We start from the raw sequence: 21,281 nt of genomic DNA, 5'->3' as shown, positions 1-21,281 counted from the left end.
TGTAGTATAGATATATATACATTTATTTATTGTATTGATATAAATTATTAATAATGTCCCATTAGTTAGAGGATGTTAATTTCTAGCATTAATGATTTTTTTTTTTTTATTTTAGGTAGGAGATCCAGTAATAGATATCTTGTTAGACAGTTCAGAAGAAGGTCAAAAAGTTACTAGAAATAATGGTTCTAAATTTTTAGCAATTTTTAAAAGAATCGAAGATAAAAGTAAATGAATATTTTTCTCACCATCGTGCAATGTAATTCACATAATGTTGATTTCATATTTATTTACTTGTTATATACTATTTTAAATATTGTAAATGTAAATATATTTTTTAATTTTTTGAAAAGATCATTCTTTCACCTTTCATCTCATAACCATTTCATGTCAATTCAACACACACACACACAAATTTAGCGCGAGACGATCTTAAATTAGAATGTTTCTTCTATAATTTAAAATAGCTATGAAACATTCTTTTTGAAAAATTGCTTTGATTAAGCATTTATCAAGAAGCAGCTATACTTTATATATTTATATATAAAGTAATGTATATTACTTTATATATTATAAAGTTGTTTTGTTGATGTAGTTTGTTGCAAAACTACATCAAAAATATTGGTATAATAATTTTCCATGGATTTATAAGCTTATAAAAAAGGAGGTATCAAAATTGCCTGATAAATTTGGATCAGCTGACATGTGAAGAATTTGTAACTGCAACTTTTCATGTGCCATATAGTGCTCCTCTACACAGATTTTTATGTACAAGTAGTGGATGCTGTGGTGATAGTGGGTCCAATGACTCTCTATGGAAGAATTTTGTGCTTCAAATTGAGAGTGATCTGTGCAAAAAAAAAAAAAATAAAAATAGAACCTTTTCTAATTTATATTGATTAACAGGTCCTAATTATTTATACCATATAAATACACACATAATTTGGTATAGTAACATAATATATTAAATGTTACTTTTGTTAAATCATCTCTATGTTCACGTTTATTTTCAGGAATATATCAGCATTAGCATTTTTATTATTACTATAGACTTAATAGTTAGCTTGAAGACAGAGTTAAATTAATGAAAAAGGAGTTTTATGCTTCAATTTTGTTAGTAATGAAGACATTTCTACTTCATTTATTTTTTCCTTGTGAATCAGCTTTAAAAAAAAAATTGTTTTTGGAAGCTTCTTGCATTAATCTATAAAAGGGTTTCATGTCATATGAAAGATATGGAAAATCCTATCCCAGCAAAATTTGGAAAGTTCTAATTTAAAATAATGATTAATTTAATGTTTGCTTACTATTTGAAAAGATGACAAATCAAAGTCTCTTAAAAGAAGACTTTATAGGATGGGTAATGTTAATAGTGACAGATAGATTCATTATTAACCATTATTTTTATTATTTTTTTGTTTGATAATTATTTAAAAGAAATGATAACTCATTTTATGTGCTCTATATATTAATTAATGTTTATTTACATATTACAAATACCGTATTAAATCAAAAAATACATACATACATAGGAAATAAAATAAAAACAGAAAAAGGTATATTAATAAATATGAATAAATTTATTTTTAAAAAGTAGTTAATGAAAATTATATTTATTATCATTGATCATAACAATACCAATACAGTATATTAATATTGGTTTCTATTTGTTAAAAATAATATCAACACTTATAAGGAAGAAGAATAGAAATTAATTTAAGGTATATAACACAAATTATTAATTAAACAAAATAAGGATGGTGAAAATAAAAATAGTTACCAGATTATTTAATTAAATAGCTACCAACTTACTTAACCTGTTCTATCAGTTTATTATGTTTTTGTATACAACAGTTTTACAATTTGGACTCTGAACTACCTCCTGAATTGTATTGTCAGTCACTATAAAAACAGTGAAATTTAATAATGAAATTGAAGTGGTTAATATATTTTTTAATGCTATTATCAGGTGTGATTTCATTTCATTTTGTATTTATCTAATAGATATGTATTTTAAACTGAAAATTTTATTTCATTATTAACATCCACAATTTTGACCCATATTACTCTCAACTTTTATTCTCAAAAAACTCTCCAACGTTTCGGCCCTCAGACCATTTTCAAGGAGACAACCTATAAAAATTTTTGTTTTTATAATAATTACATTATTTCCTTAACCACACATTGATATCTTTGGCCATACCTTAAATATTGATGTCTTGTTTTTTTTAAAATTCATATTCGTAGGCTAATTACCATGTCACATCTTTAAAATATTAAAACAACATCAAACATTTGTTTTTAAATTGATACTTACATAACTTTTTATATCTTAAATTAAAAAAGAGAAGATTATTTGTATGAAAAAGTTTTTAAATTTAAGATATAAAAAGTTATGTAAGTAAGTAATCAATTTAAAAACAAATTTTTGAAGTCGTTATGATGTTATTTTAATATTTAATTTATTTTAAAAATGTGACATGGGCAATTAGCCTGCAAATAAGAATGTAAAAAAACAATGACATCAATATTTAAGGTATGGCCAAAGATATAAGTGTGTAGTTAAGGAAATGTAATTATTAAAAAAACAAACATTTTTATAGGTTGTCTCCTTGAAAATGGCCTGAGGGCCAAAACATTGGAGTGTTTTTTGAGAATAAAAGTTGAGAGTAATATGGATCAAAATTGTCTATTTTAATAATGAAATATACCACTCAAACAATCATATAATAAATCATTAATCTGAACATTTTATTTTAGGAAATACTGTTTCTTTAAACACCAAAGAATTGCATTCTTTTAGGTGTTTGCTCGAGGATACTTTTGAACCGTGTATTGTATTTCCAGGTACAATTTATTCAACACTATTTTATTTTATTTATTTATTTTTTTATGCCTTATCAAAGCGTTCAAATTTATTAATCATGTGTGATGATTACTAAGAAAAATGTCAGTTTTAATGATTTTGGTGAAAACCTTGTTTATGGCAACAACTCATATTTAATATTTTCATTTTTCTATTTTCTTTATTTCGATTTCAGATAGTTAAATCCACTCAATATGGTGTGTTTTTCCGTTAAACATTATAAATTTCAAATTAATAAAATATGTTTTGATTTGATAGAAGATGTGTTTTGTTTTTCAAAATATATTATTAAATGTTTTCTAATTTTTTTAAAAAATAATATTATTTAATCTTGTTTTTATTTAATAGTATGCTTACGTTCCAGAAACAAGTTCACATAATGTGACTGTATTCTCACATAAACTTATAAATGAGTATGGCAATTTAAGTGCAGACATCCATGATGCATTTGAGCAGCAAAATTTAACTTTAATTTCGGAAGCAAATTTAGAAAAATTACCTGATAGTATATTGTTACTTCTTCCAGTAAGTATTTTCAATGGGAAAAATATAAATAATCTAGTATTTACTAATTTCATGTGACATGGAAAATAAGTGTCCATTTAATCTCTTTTCCTTAGCTACAGTTTTTAACTCATTAAATAAAAAAATTAAAACTTAATCATCTATTCTATATTACTTACTTTTATTTCAATTTGCTGCTCAGAAACCATAGGTCCAAAGTACATTTAAATTTTATTTGGTTTTAGGTGAATCATTTATCTTCTGTAAATCCGAATTATCTTTTGAATTTGATTATTCAAAGGTCAAGAAGTTCTGTTGTTAAACATTTAGTAAAAGCTTATTTACTCGGAGATGGAGATGATTATTTTTATGGAAAAGTAGAATTAACATATTCCTATTAATTATTGAGAAATGAATGATTTTATTATTGTAAAACCTAATACTTTTTATAAAGTTACAGACAGTTGATTTGCCTGTAAGATCTTTAACATGGATTGCAGATGTCATCAGTTCTGATACTTATGGAGCGAAAAAAATTATGAACGATCCTCCACTTCTTTTCTATTCTCCTCCTTTTTCCCTTCTATTTAATAACACATCACAAAAGTAATAGTTTATTTTTTTCTCATCTTCCATAATTTTTCAGGAAATTAAATTTTTTTTTCTACCTCAGACCTTTATCTCATATTTATTGTATAATTATAATAAAAAAAATAATAAAGATAGCTTAACTAATGTTGTCAGTTTATAAGAACAGGAATGTACCTTCAATAATAATATTATACTGAAATTGATAATAATAGAATGATTGATTTTATCTCAGAAGAGGTGTTTCAAAACTGGAAATCGAGAGGGCTTAATGTTTGAACCTAACATGAAGGCTCTTTACTTTATCAGTTGGCTCTCATTTCAACAGCAAAATTATATTTGAGACAGTAAATTAAATGTATGAAAATAATTATTTAGCTTTGAATAATTTTAAACTAATTAAAAAATAAATGAATTAATTTGGATCTAGCTAGCTTCTTTCAGATAGTTCTGAACCTGATGAACACCCATGGGTTTCATGATCTTGCCATTTGAATTTTGTTACTACTTACTACTAATTTCTAGAAGGAAATGAATTTTAAAATATATTTATAAACCCATGTATGTATTGATTTATTTCCTACAGTATTTTGTTCAAGTATTTGTTTTTACTGTAGACTGTTTTACCTCAGTCTCTGGGAGAGATCAAACCATATATCTAAAAATATTAATAAGTCTTACTTAAGATTTTGGGCCTATGCAACACTAAAAAGCAGTTTTCCAGGATCACTCAACCACTGGAATGATCTCTGTTTAGAAAGGTATACTTATCAATTATTGTATTTTCTAAGAGATGAATGTTTAAGTTATATTGATATTCCATAAAGATCAATGATTAACTCTAATATTTTTTATGAAAAATGATGGTATTCGGTAATAATGAATGTAACTGTAACCAGTTACTATCTGTTTCATGAAACCAGTATTAGCAAAGAGTTGGACTTTGAATGCATGTAATTTTTTTTTAATATTCTCTGTAGGTTTCCATATAAACCATTTTATCTTAATGTATGCACATTAGGGAGTGCTCTAACTACTAAATTATTCATATTTGTGTGTATTTCTGTATAAATCTATTCTTTTTAATTCTGTTTTAGGTGGGGCACTTTGCTTACTGTTTCTACTTCAGATGAATTAAAGTTGTTAAATAATTCGAATATAGATAATTTACAGTTATTATTTAGTTTTGGATTTTCGACTATCCAGGTTCTTATACTTAATATCTTCAAATTGTAATGCTTATTTAGTATAATGAAAATTGATCTCTGTATATTTCAACAGATGCGTACTATATTTGAAGAATTTTCCGAACGGCTCATGAATTCCGGATTGGATTATTTTACCCTGTCCAATTTGTTAATTCACCTATTACCAGAACAGTTATTACTTTTTTCCAAAATAGTTCCATATATTGAAGAATTAAAGGTACTTCCATCAATTAAATCTATATCTTCATCGAAACAGGTATGTATTTATCTAAACAATCAACAAGATTATCAAAACTTTTTATTAAATGACTAATTTTTTTTTAAGTCATCTTGTCTTTGGTAAAAATTACATTTTAGATTTTTGAACTATTGTTGTTCGAAAAAAAAGTGAGTGATGCAGTGGGATATCCATATAGTAGTAATTTTTCATATGTTGTTCCTCTCAAAACTTTGTCGAATACTTTGAAACATCCTGTGCCTTTGTCAAATCTCATTAAAATTCAATCTAATCATTTTTCCAAGCATCAGGTAATATGAACTTCCATTATATTTTGCAAGACATTTTTTAGTTTTTAATTTCTAAATATCTTGTTACAGCTTTATATTTTATCTTCAAGAAGTAAAGTATTTGATTTCAATTCAGAATATATATTTGAATGTAAAGATTTAATTAAAGTTTTGCCTGCGAGGGACATTATTTTTAATCAGACAGCATCACACGTTCTATTACACTTAGTTTCTGAGGTTACAGCTGACAATATTCCTCAAACATTTTCAGTCTTTAACAAACTGTGGAATATGCTTGGTGAGTTAGTCAAACATTTTCTCATAAATACAAGATATGTGTCACTGAATATTTACTAAGATAGGTCCATGTAATTTAACAAATTAAACAGGATAACTATTACATGAGAACTTGAACACAAAAGTAGTGTAAGTCAAAACTGAAGTTTTAATATATTCACCACTTTAAGGAAAGTCTATAAAGTTTTGTGGTAAAGAATAACTTCTTAGTTTCTTTGACTAGTTCTAACAGAGAATCAGTTAGTATCAGAAAATATAGAACATTTGAACTTTCCCTAAAGGTTTTGATATTTTCATTTTTATTTTAATAACAATTTAAATAATATTTAATATGTCATTTAGTTGTGTGCTGCGTAGCAGCCATTCAATACTCGGTATTTCTTGTTCTTGCAAGCTATTGGACACCTCTCTGGCCGATATTCTAACCACATTTTCAGCTCGTTGGAGCTTCTTCTTGATAAACTTAACCATGCCCACATTTCCTAAGGCCTAATTTACACGTTTATTTTCAGAAACCTAAATTTTAGTAAAATTAGAAGTTTTTTTATTTTTTCCATTTAAGACTTATTATGACTATAATATCAACATTAATTTGATGATTGTCTATCATTTTTCTAAATTTTGAGAATTCATTTATAACTAGGGCATTAATATTTAAAATCTTTGATTGATATCCCCTGTTAACAGGTTCTTCTAATGTGTTTAAAAAAATTCTTGATAATAGAAGTTCTAATTTACTACTAGAATATATTCCTTCTCGGTTCATTGCAAACTTTGCTGATAGTATTTTAATTCTGATTGGTGCAAGTGTCAACAGTTACACAAAACTACCAGATTCTTTTGTGAGTTTTTTTTGCTTAGTACTATTTTTTAAACTGCACAGTTTTCAATCTAGTCATTCACTTTTATTAAAGAACTTTGTAACTTTTAAGATCTTAGATTTAAAATTATATTAGCAATACTTTTGATAGTTATTGTATTCTTATAATGAATAATTCATGAAATATAAGCTGGTTTCTTAAGAAATTAAACTTTTTTTGTTTCTATTTGGAAATTACGAATATTAATAATTTATTTTAAAATTAAGGTTTCTTCTCTTCTTGTCAGCTTAAGTGATGCTGAAAAAAACTTCAATTTATTGAATGCCAATGAGTCCTTAGCATTTCTGTTTAATGGCATTTCATGTGATGATATTTCTTCATTGGACCCTTATGACTTTGTGGTTTTCATTTCCAAGTTTACTGAACAGAGGAAGGCTTCTGGAAAAGTATACTATTTTTTTAAATAAATTTATTATATAACTTTTAATAGTTATCGTCATGTGTATTTTGTTTCACTTTACAGGATTTTCCTAAGACTTTACAGCAATGTTGTGTTGAAAAGTTTTTTGCTTATATTGAGCTGAAATCCTCTTTATTTCAAAGAGTTTTAGGTGAAAGCAAACTGTCATTATTGAATGAGGCAGAAATTGACTCTATTGGTGGTATATATTTATTCTACTAAGAATGCCTAAAATATTTGAGAGATAAACTACCTTAATTTTAAAATCCTAACAATCTGCCATAATTTTAGGGAATAATTATTAGTGATCTAAGTCAACATTTGCACTTTGTTAAAAATCAAGAAAATAAACAAATACTTGAATATGAAAAAAAATCAGAGCATTTTTTCATTTACAATCCCTAAAAATACGCTTTAAAATAAAATAAACCATATTTATTGAATATTTCTTGTTCCCTTTGGGTTAAATATATAATTAATTCAGTATTAATAGATATTATCTATCAGTTTAATGAAAGGTCTTGATTTATCTTATACAGTGTGTGTAACATTTATGAAATAGCAGAATTAATCCATGAAATTTTACGCTTTTACTATAAGAAATGTATCACCATCATTAGCTTTTGAGAATGAAAGTGGCATAAGTAACTTTCCATTTTAAAGGAAATTAAATGTTTTGTAAATTTACTTAAATTATTTATATATACATTAAATGTATATTATTTAATTAAATACTGTGAACTTAAGTTTCATTCTTACCAGCTCAATTCTTTTTGCGTAATGCATCTTTGTTCATCGACTTGAAGATGTATTAAAAGCTGGCTAAGGGTTCAAGCTATATAAAATCACCTTTATTTTGAGGAGTAGGTAACTTCATAATATTTTAATATTGAGTTAAAATTTCTCTGGTTTTGCTTACAAATCTACTAAAAAAAAAAATTAATTTATAAAAATTAAATAATAATTGCAAGTTAATGAAAATATGTTTTAAGTTATTTGCCTTTATTTAGGATACATTTTTTCTGCATTGCCTACTAAACCTATTGCAAAAGCTAAGTATTCTAAACGAATTGTTAAATCCATTGGAAAACTTTCTTTATCAGAATTAATAATGGCTGCCCCAATATCAAGATTGCAAGAATTTGCAACTGTTTTGATACATGATGTAAGTTTTTCAATTTATTTATTTATTTATACTATACCAGTTTATTTATTGATACTGTTTAATTATATATAATAAAACTATTTCATCATTTAATTACAATACAACTATTCTATTTTTTAAACACCTAATAGCGTTTTTAAAATTTCATATCATGACCCTAATTCTGAAACCTAACTAATTTTTTTCTCAAGCCAAGTTTTAAATACATCTTCAATTTTGATAGACTAATTATCGGTTGATAATATTTAGAACCTTAGAACCACTCAAAATTTACTACAGCAAAAAAATGTATCAGGTTTCAGAATTATGGTTGTTATATACCATCTGTTAATTTAATTGTAAAATAAATAGTTATTGAAACACTTTGAACTTATGGTTTATCTCATGAGTGTTGTTTTATAGTGATATGGATATATGGCAAATTTTCTCAAAATTTTATTTGTACTTTATTTAAGCCAGTATAAATGAAAGGCATGGATATTTTGAATTTAGTGTTTAATATTGATTGAATATATTATATGGCTATGTTTAGTTACAATGTTTCAATATTGTACAACATATCGGAAATCTATTATACTATTGAATTTAACTATAGCTGAGTCAAAAAAATTTGTTTCTTCTTAACCATAGTGTTATAGTCTGATATGAGCATTGGTCCCCTCAACGAATCTTTGCAAGGTAATGCATGTACCTTCTCTCCTACAGCCTGTCACAGAATGATTTCCATTGTAGTTTTGTCTGTCATTTCCTTTCCTAATTTTTTAATTTTCCCTTCAAGAGCTTAAAATGATTATTTTTCCAATTTACTAAATGTACCACCCAAACTTTATAATATGCAGGATAATAGCTATTACTAATACTTTTTTAATTGTAATGTTGTACAACCTCCTTGCTTTATAACTTATATGATGGATAGATTTCCAAAACATCAGACCAAAATTTGCTTTTTGATAAAAGTATTTTTATTTTGAATTGATCATTGTCCATAAATATTTGACTTTTAAGTGGTTTATAAAACTTTTACTTAGTCTATTAAATGTAAAGGCCTTGTTTTCATTGAAATGCTTCTTAGGTAACAAAATAGCTATTGGTCTCGGATTGTCAAAACTGCAAATTATTACTATCATAAATTTAAAATTAGATTTAATTTTACATATCAATTTCCCTTGTAACTGAATAATTAATTTTTGTTTTCAGGGATTTAATGCCAGCAAAAAAATCGATTTCGCTTTATTTGATTTAGGAAATTTAACACTTTTCTTGGATAAGAAGTATATCTCAAAAATAAATGAAACATATTTTCAACTATCACTTGAAAGTAGCTATATAGATCGCAGAGTGTGTATCAATAAATCCTCTCGCTTAGCTTGGTTTAAACATCTAAAACAATGTTTTGGGTAAGTACTATAGTTAGTTGATATTTATGATTTTATTTTCTGTGTTAAGAAATAGATGTCATTTAATAAGAAACATTATGAATATAACAGCTTTATGAGGTGTAGATAGTTGACCATAGATTAATGATTGGAGAAGTTTGTCAGGGGGTGCAGTCAGCAAAGAACAACATAAATAAACAAAACCATATTTATTTATTTTATGTCGACGTTTCGACCTGAGTTTCAGGTCTTCATCAGGGGTTATAGCATAGAAGGTAGGCCTGCAACTTGTGTTGCAACTTGGGTTGCAGGCCTTTATGTTTTGTTTATTTATGTTGTTCTTTGCTGACCGCCCCCCCCCCCCCGACAAACTTCTCCTATAACAGCTTTATCCTTAAATGTTGACTGTCATTATGATTTGAAATCTTTGAATCTTTGACTCAATTGATTTGAAATCTTTGAAAATCTATATTGATTTCATTATCATTTTTTGAAATATTTTTAGCCACTAATATTACTTGTTGATTAATTGTAATGGGAAAGATGTTAATAGAGGTGCTTGTGTTCATTATCTTCAAATAAGCCTTGCCCTTAACAGTCCAAATTCCTTCTCATCCGAAGTTTCTAGATCTCTGAAAGTTGGTCCCTAGATAGTTTACAAAAAGATACAGTTGGCCACTTTCCTCTCAATATTCTACGATTTTATTTTTTAAATAATATTATGGATTAAGGTTTATTATGAAAACATATACAACTTATAAACAGCATATCTATTTATAAATTATGCTACAAACTTACTGTATGAAAAAGTATGTGATATTATTTATTATAGACTTTTTTATCAACTTTTACCCTGAAAGCCCTGGGTCTATGGAAATTGGCACTTGTACCAATCCATAACGAAGCTGCTGGAGCTTGTATCATGAGAATTGGCTGGAGTATTGGTCAGGTACCATGTTCTATCTTTCTCACACAAAAATTAGCGCAGGGGTGTGTCCAACCAGTGGGGCCTCTTCTCATGGTTTCTTGCTATGTTCCTGGCTTGGCAGAGATTTTTACCTCTCTTCTTGTACAAATGGTATTTTAGCCGGGTACTGCATCCTTCTGCCTCAAGGTCTTCTACCATCAGGAGCATATTAAATAGTATAAAAAGTGACCAAAAACATAAATAAATACTTAGACTTGATTATTCATAATCATCATCATCATCATCATGTTTGGCACGACAGCCCGTTACCGAGCCTGAGCCTCCTCTAGTGGCTTCTGCCAGGCCGTCCTGTCTTCTGCTGTAACTCTCCAATTTCGGGTTCCCAGAAGGACCAGGGTATCTGTAGATACAGCGTCCGACCATCTCATGTTCAGCCTCCCTACTCTTCTCTTTCCATGTAGTTGCTCAGATAGAACCTTATTTGGGATGTCATCACTGTGCATCCTTGCCACATGAACCACCCATTGGAGACTACCCAACCTTATGAACTTGGCAGCATCATTCTCTCCATACAAAGCCAATAGCTCAGCGTTCTTCCTTCCCCATACATTGCCCACTTTAACAGGTCCAAATATTTTTCTCAGAATGGACCTCTCAAAAACCAAGAGTCTTGCTTCATCGGCTTTAGTGAAGGCTCAAGCCTCGAATCCGCATGAGAGATTTGATAGAGATCAACTTTGGTCCCATTAGAGAGCAAGCCGCTTCTGAAATGTTTTGCCAAGTCAAAGCAGCATCAGCTGGCAGCAGCGATCCTTCTGCTAATCTCCTAAAAGATATTCTTTTGGCTGTTCAATTCAGTTCTCAGGTATATGAAACAGCTCACCATCTCAAACTTGAATGAACTTGCATCAAATGTTCCAGTTCTTGGTCCATATCCTCCAGCTCTCAAGTACTTCATCTTATTCTCATTAACTACAAGACTCAGTTTTCTTGCAGTACTCTCCAGAGCAAGGAATGACTCTCTCAGGCTTCGTCCCGATCGGGAAATAATGTCGACATGGTCGGCATACCCTAGTAACTGGACAGTGCTGTTAAATATAGTAGTAGTTGAATACCTGACTCGCGAGCAGCCTTCTCCACTGCAAAATTAAAAAAGAGACATTCAAGAACGTCGCCCTGTCTGACTTCACAATTAGTGTCGAAGGAGTTTGCTAAGTCATGATTGATGTGAACAACACATTTTGAACCAGTCATCCACCAATTTCAAATTCGATTGATCGAACCAATTCGAACTAATCGTATGAGTTTTTCCAGAACGTTCATTTCTTCTAGTACCTGGTAGAGTTCTGAATGGGTTATGCTATTGTAGGCAGCTTTAAAGTCCATGAAGAGATGATGAGTGAAAGTTCCATGTTCTTTACATTTCTCTAGTATTGTTCTTACAGTGAATATTTAGTCTGTTGTGGTCCTTCCTCTTCTGAACCCTGCCTGGTATTTACCTAATTCTCTTTCAGCATATGGAACAAGTTTCTCAAAGAGAATATTGGAGAGCACTTTGTATGCGCACGAAAGGAGAACAAGACCATGGTAGTTATTATGTTCCAGTCGATCTCCCTTTTTATGAAGTGGGCAGATTCTTCTGCATGCATGGGCATTCTCTCTTCTTTCCAGATGGTTATGAATTACTATTATTATTATAATTATAGTTATAATTAGACTCGATTATTAGATATTTTATATTCATTATGAATTTTGTTCAGAAATGTAAAAATTTGAGTTATTAAAACCTAGTTTGGGTTGTTGGCTGTAATGAGATTATTTTTTTTTTTTCAGAGAAACAAGTAAATGGACTTATCAAACATTAGTTACACTTGGAGATTTATTAATTGTTGTACCAAATGAAGAACTTGACAAAATACCATCAAATTCATGGAAATATGCTGTTGATGTTTTAATTTTACACTATAATGACATTGTTAAATATTCATCATCTTTAAAGTTTTATGAGGTAAAATTTTTCTTTCCACTATCACAATGTTTTAGTTTTTTAGATATTTAATGTAATCATAGAGTAATTATACTCTAATAATATTAAAATTTCATATTTAAGGAGTCTCTTCTGTATTCAAGGTGGTAATTTAATAATCAGAGAGAATATATATTCTATTTTATCTTAGATTATTTATGCTAATTTTTTAACTTCTCTATTTCATTTTTTAAAGTAAACAACATTGCTATTGTCTATTACCTTATTGATACACATGCTCCATTATATTTTTAATTATTTTATTTTGAACTTAATCAATTTTGCTTAATTTAATTCCAGATTTGCATGCTGCAACTGAATTCAGAAGAAGAAGCTCAATGGTTTTATACTGATTTAAAGCACTTGATAAAAGTCTTTTTGGATGCTGCACAGTTACAGTTGAGTACTGTCACTACTGCTCAGGAGTTAGAAAAGAAAAAGAAATCAAGTGATGGAATTTTTACTTTCATTAATTCAAGAAAATCGAATATCAAAATATCAATACCTTCTATAAAAAATTTAATTAATACTGAGAAACCTATAATGAAAAATGAAAAAGTGCTTCAAGTCACTGAAACAACTGTAAACAATGGTTGTCGCAATTCAACAGGTTGTCAAAATTATTTTTCAGAAGAAAGAACTTTGAATTATTTTGTTTCCACCTCTGAAACACCAGTTGGTGAAAATACATATCCTATTTATAATAAAAATAGCACTGCTAAAGAAATTTATAAAAATATTGCTCCAGACATTGAACAACCTAAAGTTACATCTCAAAGTACTAATGAAGTAAATATGTCCTCTAGTGAAGAGACATCTACTTTTTTTAATATTTATGAAAAATATTTTAATCTTACAACTCCTTTAGATGACATAACGTACTCAAAATTGTCTAATTCTGTTACTACTGATGGAAAGAGTAGCTCTGTATACAGGTATGACTTTAAAATTAATAGAGATTATTTTACTGCAAAAGACCATAGCGACTATGTAATGCAAAGTTCTACATCTACATTACAAAATCAACAAAAACTCACCACATCTGCAATCGAACTTCCCTCAGAAATATACAATAATGTATATAATTTTTATTCATCAGATTCTAGGATTGATAAAAATGGTTCATTGACAAAATTCAATTCAGTTATCACTTCGAACAATTTTAAAACTATGGATATAAACCAAACTGATGTTTATACACCAATAAACTCTAAAGAACTTGTTACTGAGAGTTCTCATCATATTTCCAAAATGAGCTCAACACCAATCAGTACTCCTTTTGATCAAAAAATGAATAATAAGTTCAAAGTTATCGAGGATGCCCAGTTCGAAAACTTATTAAAGAACAATAATACAAATACTGAATTTTTGAAGTTGAATTTTTCATCACTTGGATCTAAATTAACAAAAAATAGTTATGTTGTAGTTGGAAGTACCAGAAGAGAAAGAGTGAAGCGAACAATAGGACAAGTATGTTAGCAATGCATAATTTTTTTTTTAAGAGTAGGGAAAATTTTTCGGATAAGATGAAGTGTGATTAAAAGCCCACTACAGTGTGAGATTCCCACTCACTAAAAAAACTTCTTTTTTATTTGGTATTATTAGCCTGTGGACTACATATTGCATTACTTCGCTGGGGACAGGATGGTTAGTCAGATGCAGATAAATGCAGCAGTTGCTGCTGCATGCTTTTTCATTAGTTCCTATTTTATTTCATCAAAGAGCGTATGGAAATCATTTTTCCTCTTTACTCTATCTTTTGTTCCACTTTCATAACAAAATTAAGAAAAAAAAAAGAAAGTTTCAGAACATCCAATCCTAACCTAGGAAAAAGATGCTAAAAGAAGTATGGCATAATTCCATTAATACTGCACTCCAACTGTCTGATTTATCCAATGACTGCTATTAGCTACAATCATTTCAGGTTTGAGTGGATCTAGGAAGCATGTGTTAACCATGGTTCCCATCCTGACAAAGGGCACTAAATCTTTGAATATGCTTGTGAATTCAATATTTTTATTTAACTACTTTGTTTTTTCTTGTCAATTAATAATGGGTTATACATTTTCTATGGCAATGATATTGAATAATCAGAAAATTTTTGTTTTCTTATTGAATGATATATTCTGTTATTTTTCAGATTGGTTGATTTTGTTCAGTTAGCTTATTGCTTAAATATTTCAAATTAAAATTAATAGAGAAATTGAAAATATTTAATAATAGTAAAATAGTGTTTTATGTAAGATAGTGAGAGAAGTTTTTGTTTGCATATTTCAATCAAGTAATTATTATATACATATATGTTAATCATTTATAAATCTTATAAACACCTGAGAGGTTTTGATAATAAGCTAACAATAAACAGAATGAAGTGTAATACTGTATTGTATTATTAATAAATGTTAAATTAATGCGTTGTCTTCTGACCATTTGACCTTTGATTTGTCTTTAATTTTCAAATCAGATTGTCAGCACGTGCAGTTTGATACCACACACTGTCTCGTGGCTTTATTTAAAATTATACTTCCTTTAGCCAGTATGCTGTATACTTCATTGTTACATCTACACAGGTTTCTGTTCTTTTCTTGCGACGTACACTTCCTTTACCTCAGTGATCTGCTTACTCGCAGTCTGTTAACATCACTATGTTTTATCATCCCTTTGCGTTCTTTTAATGTTGATTTGGTGCACACCAGGTCATTGTTTTTCTGTTTCTTTTTCTTTATACTGAGTGTGTCATAAAAGCATTATGAAATATTTTAGGGTAGAAATTTTTTATGAGCTTAGTTGGCTAGCTAACAGTTAATCATCTGAAATTACACTGGCCACATGATGACTTTTAGAGGCAATTTTTCTCTAGAAGTACTTTACAACAGTTCCATTGGATCAGCTTTACCCTTTTTCCTTCTTATATTTAATATCTGTACTTGAGATAACTTTTCCACTATCTGCACTTATCCAGATTTGTCTGCCTTCTCTCTTTAATGAAAACACACTTTTTAAATGATCCATTCACCTAAATTACAGTTCACTTAGTTAAGGTTTTGTCTTCATCTTTTTATACCAGCCAAAATACATTAATTTTATTAGAACTGATTATATTCACAAGGAAGGAAACCAAAATTAAACTCAAAAAACTGTTCCAGTTCTCTTGTGATGCTCTGAAGATGATAGGAAAATCAGCTGAAATCCTAATTTCAGAGGAACTTATCAAAACCATGTCTGAGGAAGATTTAACTGAGTGTGTTGATTTATTTTCTGAAATGGACATTCCGATGAAAGTTAAAAATCTGATATGGAACAAATTGGATTTGGTAAAATTTATTACTTATCTAATTTCCTTTGATTTTCAAAATTAAATATTCAAAAAAAGAATGTCTCCATTAATAAGTAATTACTGTGTGGTATCCAGATGTTAATTATCAATTATAAATAAATAATATCAATCATAATTTAATTTTCACAGGATCTTATATTTTTATATGGAAAATTAGTTAGTGCTATTAATATCTATGATGTTGAGAATATGAATTTTTCTTTATCTGTTCCCTGGGCATTAGAAACTATATATCTCATAGGAAAATATTCAAGTAATCCGGAAGTCGTAAGTTGAATAATTTTTATTCAATTAATTTTTTTTAATTTATGTTTATATATAGTTCTTTTTTTGTAATGTAGAAAAAGCATGTCATTAATAGTATAATTTCTACAAGAAAGCAGCGATATACTCTTGAAATATTAGTAACACTTGGTTCATTGATATGTGAACTTCCTGAAATAAGTCCTCAATTAATCGAGCCCTCAGAGTTTCTAAAAGCTTCGTTAATATTAGGAAGAAGCCTTCCATGCAATTATTCCTGTTTACAAAAATTATCTAATATTGCTGTCAAAGAAGGGGCTTTTGAAGATCCTTCAAAATGGAATTCTAGAGATGTTTCAGACCTTGGTATAATTATTGCAGGTAAGACCTTGTCTTTGTTCAAAATTAAAAATAACATTTAAATTTTATTTTTTCTTGCGACTGACCACTAGATCCCTCTAAATCTTTATGAATATACCCCTGAACAGTTCTGTAATTTATCTTAAGATAGTTAAGGATGTAAGATCATTAAAGGAGTCATTTAATTCAAAACCTAAAAGCATTTGAAATCAAAATTAGAAATTTCCTATGCATTGAATGTTAGAATTAGACTTCAATGAATTGAGGCATGGAAATGGAAAAGGCTATAAGTGCCAGAAGTTTGAAAAATGAGATTTTGACAGAATAACAATGAAGAAACCAGCACCAATCTACTGGTAGCCTCTGAACGGTTTAGTTGCTAGAGCTGTAATTTTTTCATAACTTCGGAGGAATAATTATGGCCAGCCACTTTTTTTTTTTTTTTTTTTCAATTTTCTCAAAATTAGTTTTTCAGTACTTTTCCATTTCCATGCCTCAATTGTAATTAATAATGAACCCAATAGACAATATATATATATATATATTTTTAAGATCTCCATATACCATTTTGATTAAATAATTCTTAAATGTTTTTTTTATATAGAAAACCGAAATTGGACTTTCCAAAATTGACAGCCTTTTGAAAAGATGATAATGATATATGTATTATAATATAATTATATCAGCTGTAGAAAATGTAAATTATAGATAATAGATTTGTTCTCCAAGTTATTATTTACTGATGTAATAAAATAACTAATTCAATTCATAAACTATTTTGTGATAAATAATAGTTTTTGTTTGTATTTTTTTTTATGAAAAATGGTAAAAATGTAAACATGGAATTTCAGGTTTAGAACGTGCTCATTGGAAAAAATTGCTTCATTCAAAAAAGAAGCCACTCAGAGGCATATCAGAGCAGGCATTCAAATGTCTTTCTCGAGAGTATATAGAGGTGAACTTTCTTTATCTTTTAGTTTCAAACATTACATTGTTTATTCAATCAATTTATTTAAATTAAAAATTTTTTTTTGCTACATAGCAATCAACTTCTTTTGGAGACGAGACATTCTAAGATATACTTCTTTTGAAATCTTACATTTAATTACAAATTGAAATTAAGCCTAAACCATTTTACTGCAGTATTAACTTACTACATAATATAATGAATTGGAACAAATTTAATCATTAACTAATTATTGTATATGTTACGTCTAATCATTATATAATTGCTAAATGTGATTTAAGTGATTTGGTAGAAATTCTTTTTTGAAAATTTGGATATGGACTTGGCTGGTTTTAGAACTTTATTCTTCAATTAATTATATCATATTAATTGATATAACAGCTGATAGTTGTCATTTCAATACCAAATTGACTTAGAATACATCTTTATTGGAATTTTCAATCTCTCTTACTAAGCATAATCTGGGAATTTATTTTCTTTATTTTATAAATATCTTGATATATTGTTATAAAAATAAAAATGTAATCAATATTTATAATAAATATGGTATGCCATCTCATTTCTTTAATACTCAAAGAATAAATATGTATTTTTTTTTTTATTTTAATGTATTCTTTTATTTTAATATACATTTCAATTTTTATATACATACATATCAATACAGATCAATTTTTTTTTATATTTTTACTTTTGAAGTTAAGAATCACTTTATTTTTTCTGATAAATGTCTTTTTTTTTTAAAGAAACTATCTAATCATTGCTAGTTTTTATGGAAATATTACAGACCTACATCCTTGAAATTTAAGTCTATGATGTTGAGCTAAGTGTACTCACAATTTGAAATCCTTTTTTGAATATCTCCCTTTATGGAAATTACTTTCCAATTTAAAATATCTTCTACATAAGCTAATAATCAAAAATATTTTAATAATTAATTTCTTAATTAATGATATAACATCATTTCTTAATAGTGTATCTTCATGTATTATGTTTTTTTATTTTTGAGGAAGATCAAATTGGAATTTACTTTCTCTTGGTTCTTTGTCCCATAATGATTCATTCTTGAAATAAAAGATTTGTTTTTCTTCTATCTTAATAATTTGTTTATAATTTCAGGAATTAGAACTACATTATAATATGAACTTGTCCAAAATATATCTGGAAGGCTCAGACCTATTTGACAGATCTATCCATTTTGATTTTTTTGGAACTACTAATGATTCTTACACAGTTTTGAACGAATTTATGTCCCATTCTGTCCAGTTGACTTCTTTTTATTTAGGTTTCCATTTGCAATTATTGTTCATTGTTATTCTTATAACTTTCAATTATTATTAGATTTTATTGTATCTTGGAATAAATTTATACTAAGAGTATATACTTATGTACTTTACTAGTAAAGTAGAAATAAAAAGTATATTAAATGTTGTTTATTCATTATTCAGAAAACAAAATCTAGTCATTATGGTTTATTTTTTTTACTTCTTTGCTCATATATAAAAATATTTATACACCATGTAATACACATTAATTTTAATTGTTTATGTATGATTTATTATTAGTTTTATAGTTGGATCAAGAGAATTTTAAGCACTAATTTTTGTGGATTAAAAAAATAAATAAATAAAATAATGAATACAAAAGAAGGATCCTATGGGGATACAAATTTCAATGTCTCTGTAAATCAACCAGTGTATCAATATATATTAGAAAAATGTTAACAATTTTAATCTTATCAATAAATATAATTATAATCTTTATTATTTCTAATTAATAATTCATTATTATGACTAAGTGTATTGTCCTTTTATCTGGTTAGGCTCTTGTTTTAAAATAACCATTTTCTTATAACTATCATATTACATATTGACTCATTTTAAAAACAATAGTGGATCAGTAGGTTATACTCATTTTAAAATTGAATTGCAAATTATGAAAAGGACTAATCTTAAGGTTTATTCAAAATGGTCTTTTTTGTTATTTTTAATCTACTCATAAAGATTAATGTAAGCATACACAGCAATTAATTATTTTTTATTAATTAATAAAAAATCTAATAAAGTAAGATCATTGGCTTTAACTACTAACATCATTTTTTAATGGCGTATCTTCCTGTATTTTGTTTTTTTTACTTTTGAGGAAGATTGAATTTGAATTTACTTTCTCTTGCGTTTGTCCTATAATGATTCTTTCTTGAAATAAAAGATTTGTTTTTTGACTATTATAATTATTTGTTTATAATTTCAGGAATTAGAACTGCTCTGTACTGTGAACTTATCCAAAATATTTTGGATTATCCAGACCTATTTGACAGATCTATCCATTTTTAATTTGGATAAACCTATTATACAAAAATGTTTACATCAAATATTAACATTTGATTTATACACACATTGCTTGATTCAGGCAAACTTGAAGCTCTCTTATAGGATTGATTGGTATGTTGTGTATAATATAATTGGACAGTGTTGCTTGTAAATAAAATATTTCTTTCTGAACCGTTTCAGGATTGTATCTTTTATATTTTCTTTGAAAAGGCTTGCATGATGATATTAGACTTCGAGGTGGGAAATACTTATGTTGGCACTTTTTTTATTCTAGTTTCACTCCTAAAAATTTTTTATATACCTTGAAAAATAAGAATTTACATTCCAGTTTGGAAGTGAATTGGTGCTCGGCCATCTATACCATTCAGCAGCATTTTTGTGCCACAGGAAAGAATGACAACTACTTTATTTTTACAAGGTAAGAATAGATAATCAACTGGAACAATGACAGTAAATAGTTGTGTGAAAACAAGATTATCACAATAAATGTGCTTACTGTCTACAGAAGAGGAGAAGTACTAAAGTTCTTGTGATTGAAAATTAAATTTTAAAAAATTGTTTCCTGGGTTTTAATGGGACTATTTAAAGTGTTCCAGCGTTAGTTGCTTGACTCCCTTGAAAAAAATCTTTATTTTTTATTATTTATTATTATTAGGATAATTAAATGTATCTCCTTCTCCTTTCTGACTTCTCGATCACACTTTTTGTCTTGTTTTAATTTATAAGAAAGTGGCAACACTGATGTGGGTTGGAATGCTTCTTCTAAATAAATATTTTTTCTTACTATTTTGAATATTATTCTAAACGCCACCCGAATTATCCTGTCCTTCAATTAATGCTATATGATCAACTAATTAATTTCCTATTCAGACTATTGATATTCAAAATACCCTTCCAAATCCATGCTCAGTATGGAGAGCCATGGTCACTTCGGAAACGCCTCAACTTTCATTGAAGAATTTGTAGAACAAAATAATGTGGTTAATCATCAGAAACCACAGGATTTGATATTATTGGCTGTGTTACTACTGATAATAGACTGCAAATTAGCTGAATAAACCATAACTCTGGCCATTATTTTATATTTGTAAATATATACACATCCATAGAACAGTTCTATTGCCGCTTGACAGAACGTTGTAATAAAAGTGTATGATAGTGGTTAATGAGAAATATTTTTGACTGTGATTTTTAATGGATATTTGACTTATTGGATAAAAATGTTTTGACCTGGGCAGAATAGCCTGTATGAAGTGTTTGGAATGATTAAATAATATGTTTCATAGTGAATTAAGATTGTC

General features: G+C 27.8%; 2 protein-coding genes across 5 annotated transcripts in view; both read left to right on the top strand.

Moving 5' to 3' along the window:
* Positions 1-235, top strand: part of LOC136796832 (tRNA (guanine-N(7)-)-methyltransferase B) — a 4,682-nt gene extending 4,447 nt beyond the window's left edge. The window contains exon 5 of the mRNA XM_067051653.1: positions 116-235. Coding sequence (XP_066907754.1) covers positions 116-235 — 120 coding nt within the window. The remainder of the gene's footprint in view (positions 1-115) is intronic.
* Positions 236-1,870: 1,635 nt separating this feature from the next.
* Positions 1,871-21,281, top strand: part of LOC106677331 (uncharacterized) — a 21,728-nt gene continuing 2,317 nt past the window's right edge. The window contains exons 1-22 of one of the 4 annotated variants that reach the window (XM_067051660.1): positions 1,871-1,969; positions 2,761-2,847; positions 3,231-3,391; positions 3,616-3,747; positions 3,825-3,976; positions 4,576-4,719; positions 5,056-5,164; positions 5,240-5,422; positions 5,524-5,694; positions 5,764-5,971; positions 6,658-6,812; positions 7,058-7,237; positions 7,315-7,453; positions 8,262-8,416; positions 9,614-9,813; positions 12,554-12,728; positions 13,047-14,216; positions 15,893-16,060; positions 16,213-16,350; positions 16,425-16,707; positions 17,538-17,641; positions 19,901-20,091. In XM_067051660.1, coding sequence (XP_066907761.1) covers positions 1,927-1,969; positions 2,761-2,847; positions 3,231-3,391; positions 3,616-3,747; positions 3,825-3,976; positions 4,576-4,719; positions 5,056-5,164; positions 5,240-5,422; positions 5,524-5,694; positions 5,764-5,971; positions 6,658-6,812; positions 7,058-7,237; positions 7,315-7,453; positions 8,262-8,416; positions 9,614-9,813; positions 12,554-12,728; positions 13,047-14,216; positions 15,893-16,060; positions 16,213-16,350; positions 16,425-16,707; positions 17,538-17,641; positions 19,901-20,091 — 4,448 coding nt within the window. In that variant the 5' untranslated portion in view covers positions 1,871-1,926. Of the gene's footprint in view, positions 1,970-2,760; positions 2,848-3,230; positions 3,392-3,615; positions 3,748-3,824; positions 3,977-4,575; positions 4,720-5,055; positions 5,165-5,239; positions 5,423-5,523; positions 5,695-5,763; positions 5,972-6,657; positions 6,813-7,057; positions 7,238-7,314; positions 7,454-8,261; positions 8,417-9,613; positions 9,814-12,553; positions 12,729-13,046; positions 14,217-15,892; positions 16,061-16,212; positions 16,351-16,424; positions 16,708-17,537; positions 17,642-18,769; positions 19,342-19,900; positions 20,716-21,281 lie in introns of those variants that run through there. The other 3 variants (XM_067051659.1, XM_014415185.2, XM_067051661.1) reach the window with 3 other exon arrangements.

Source organism: Halyomorpha halys, unplaced genomic scaffold (genome assembly GCF_000696795.3).
Source record: "Halyomorpha halys isolate HHAL.00 unplaced genomic scaffold, Hhal_1.1 Scaffold94.1, whole genome shotgun sequence".
NCBI classification, from domain to species: Eukaryota; Metazoa; Arthropoda; class Insecta; order Hemiptera; family Pentatomidae; genus Halyomorpha; species Halyomorpha halys.
Note: the sequence above shows the minus strand (reverse complement) of the source record. Positions and strands in the feature narration are given on the sequence as shown.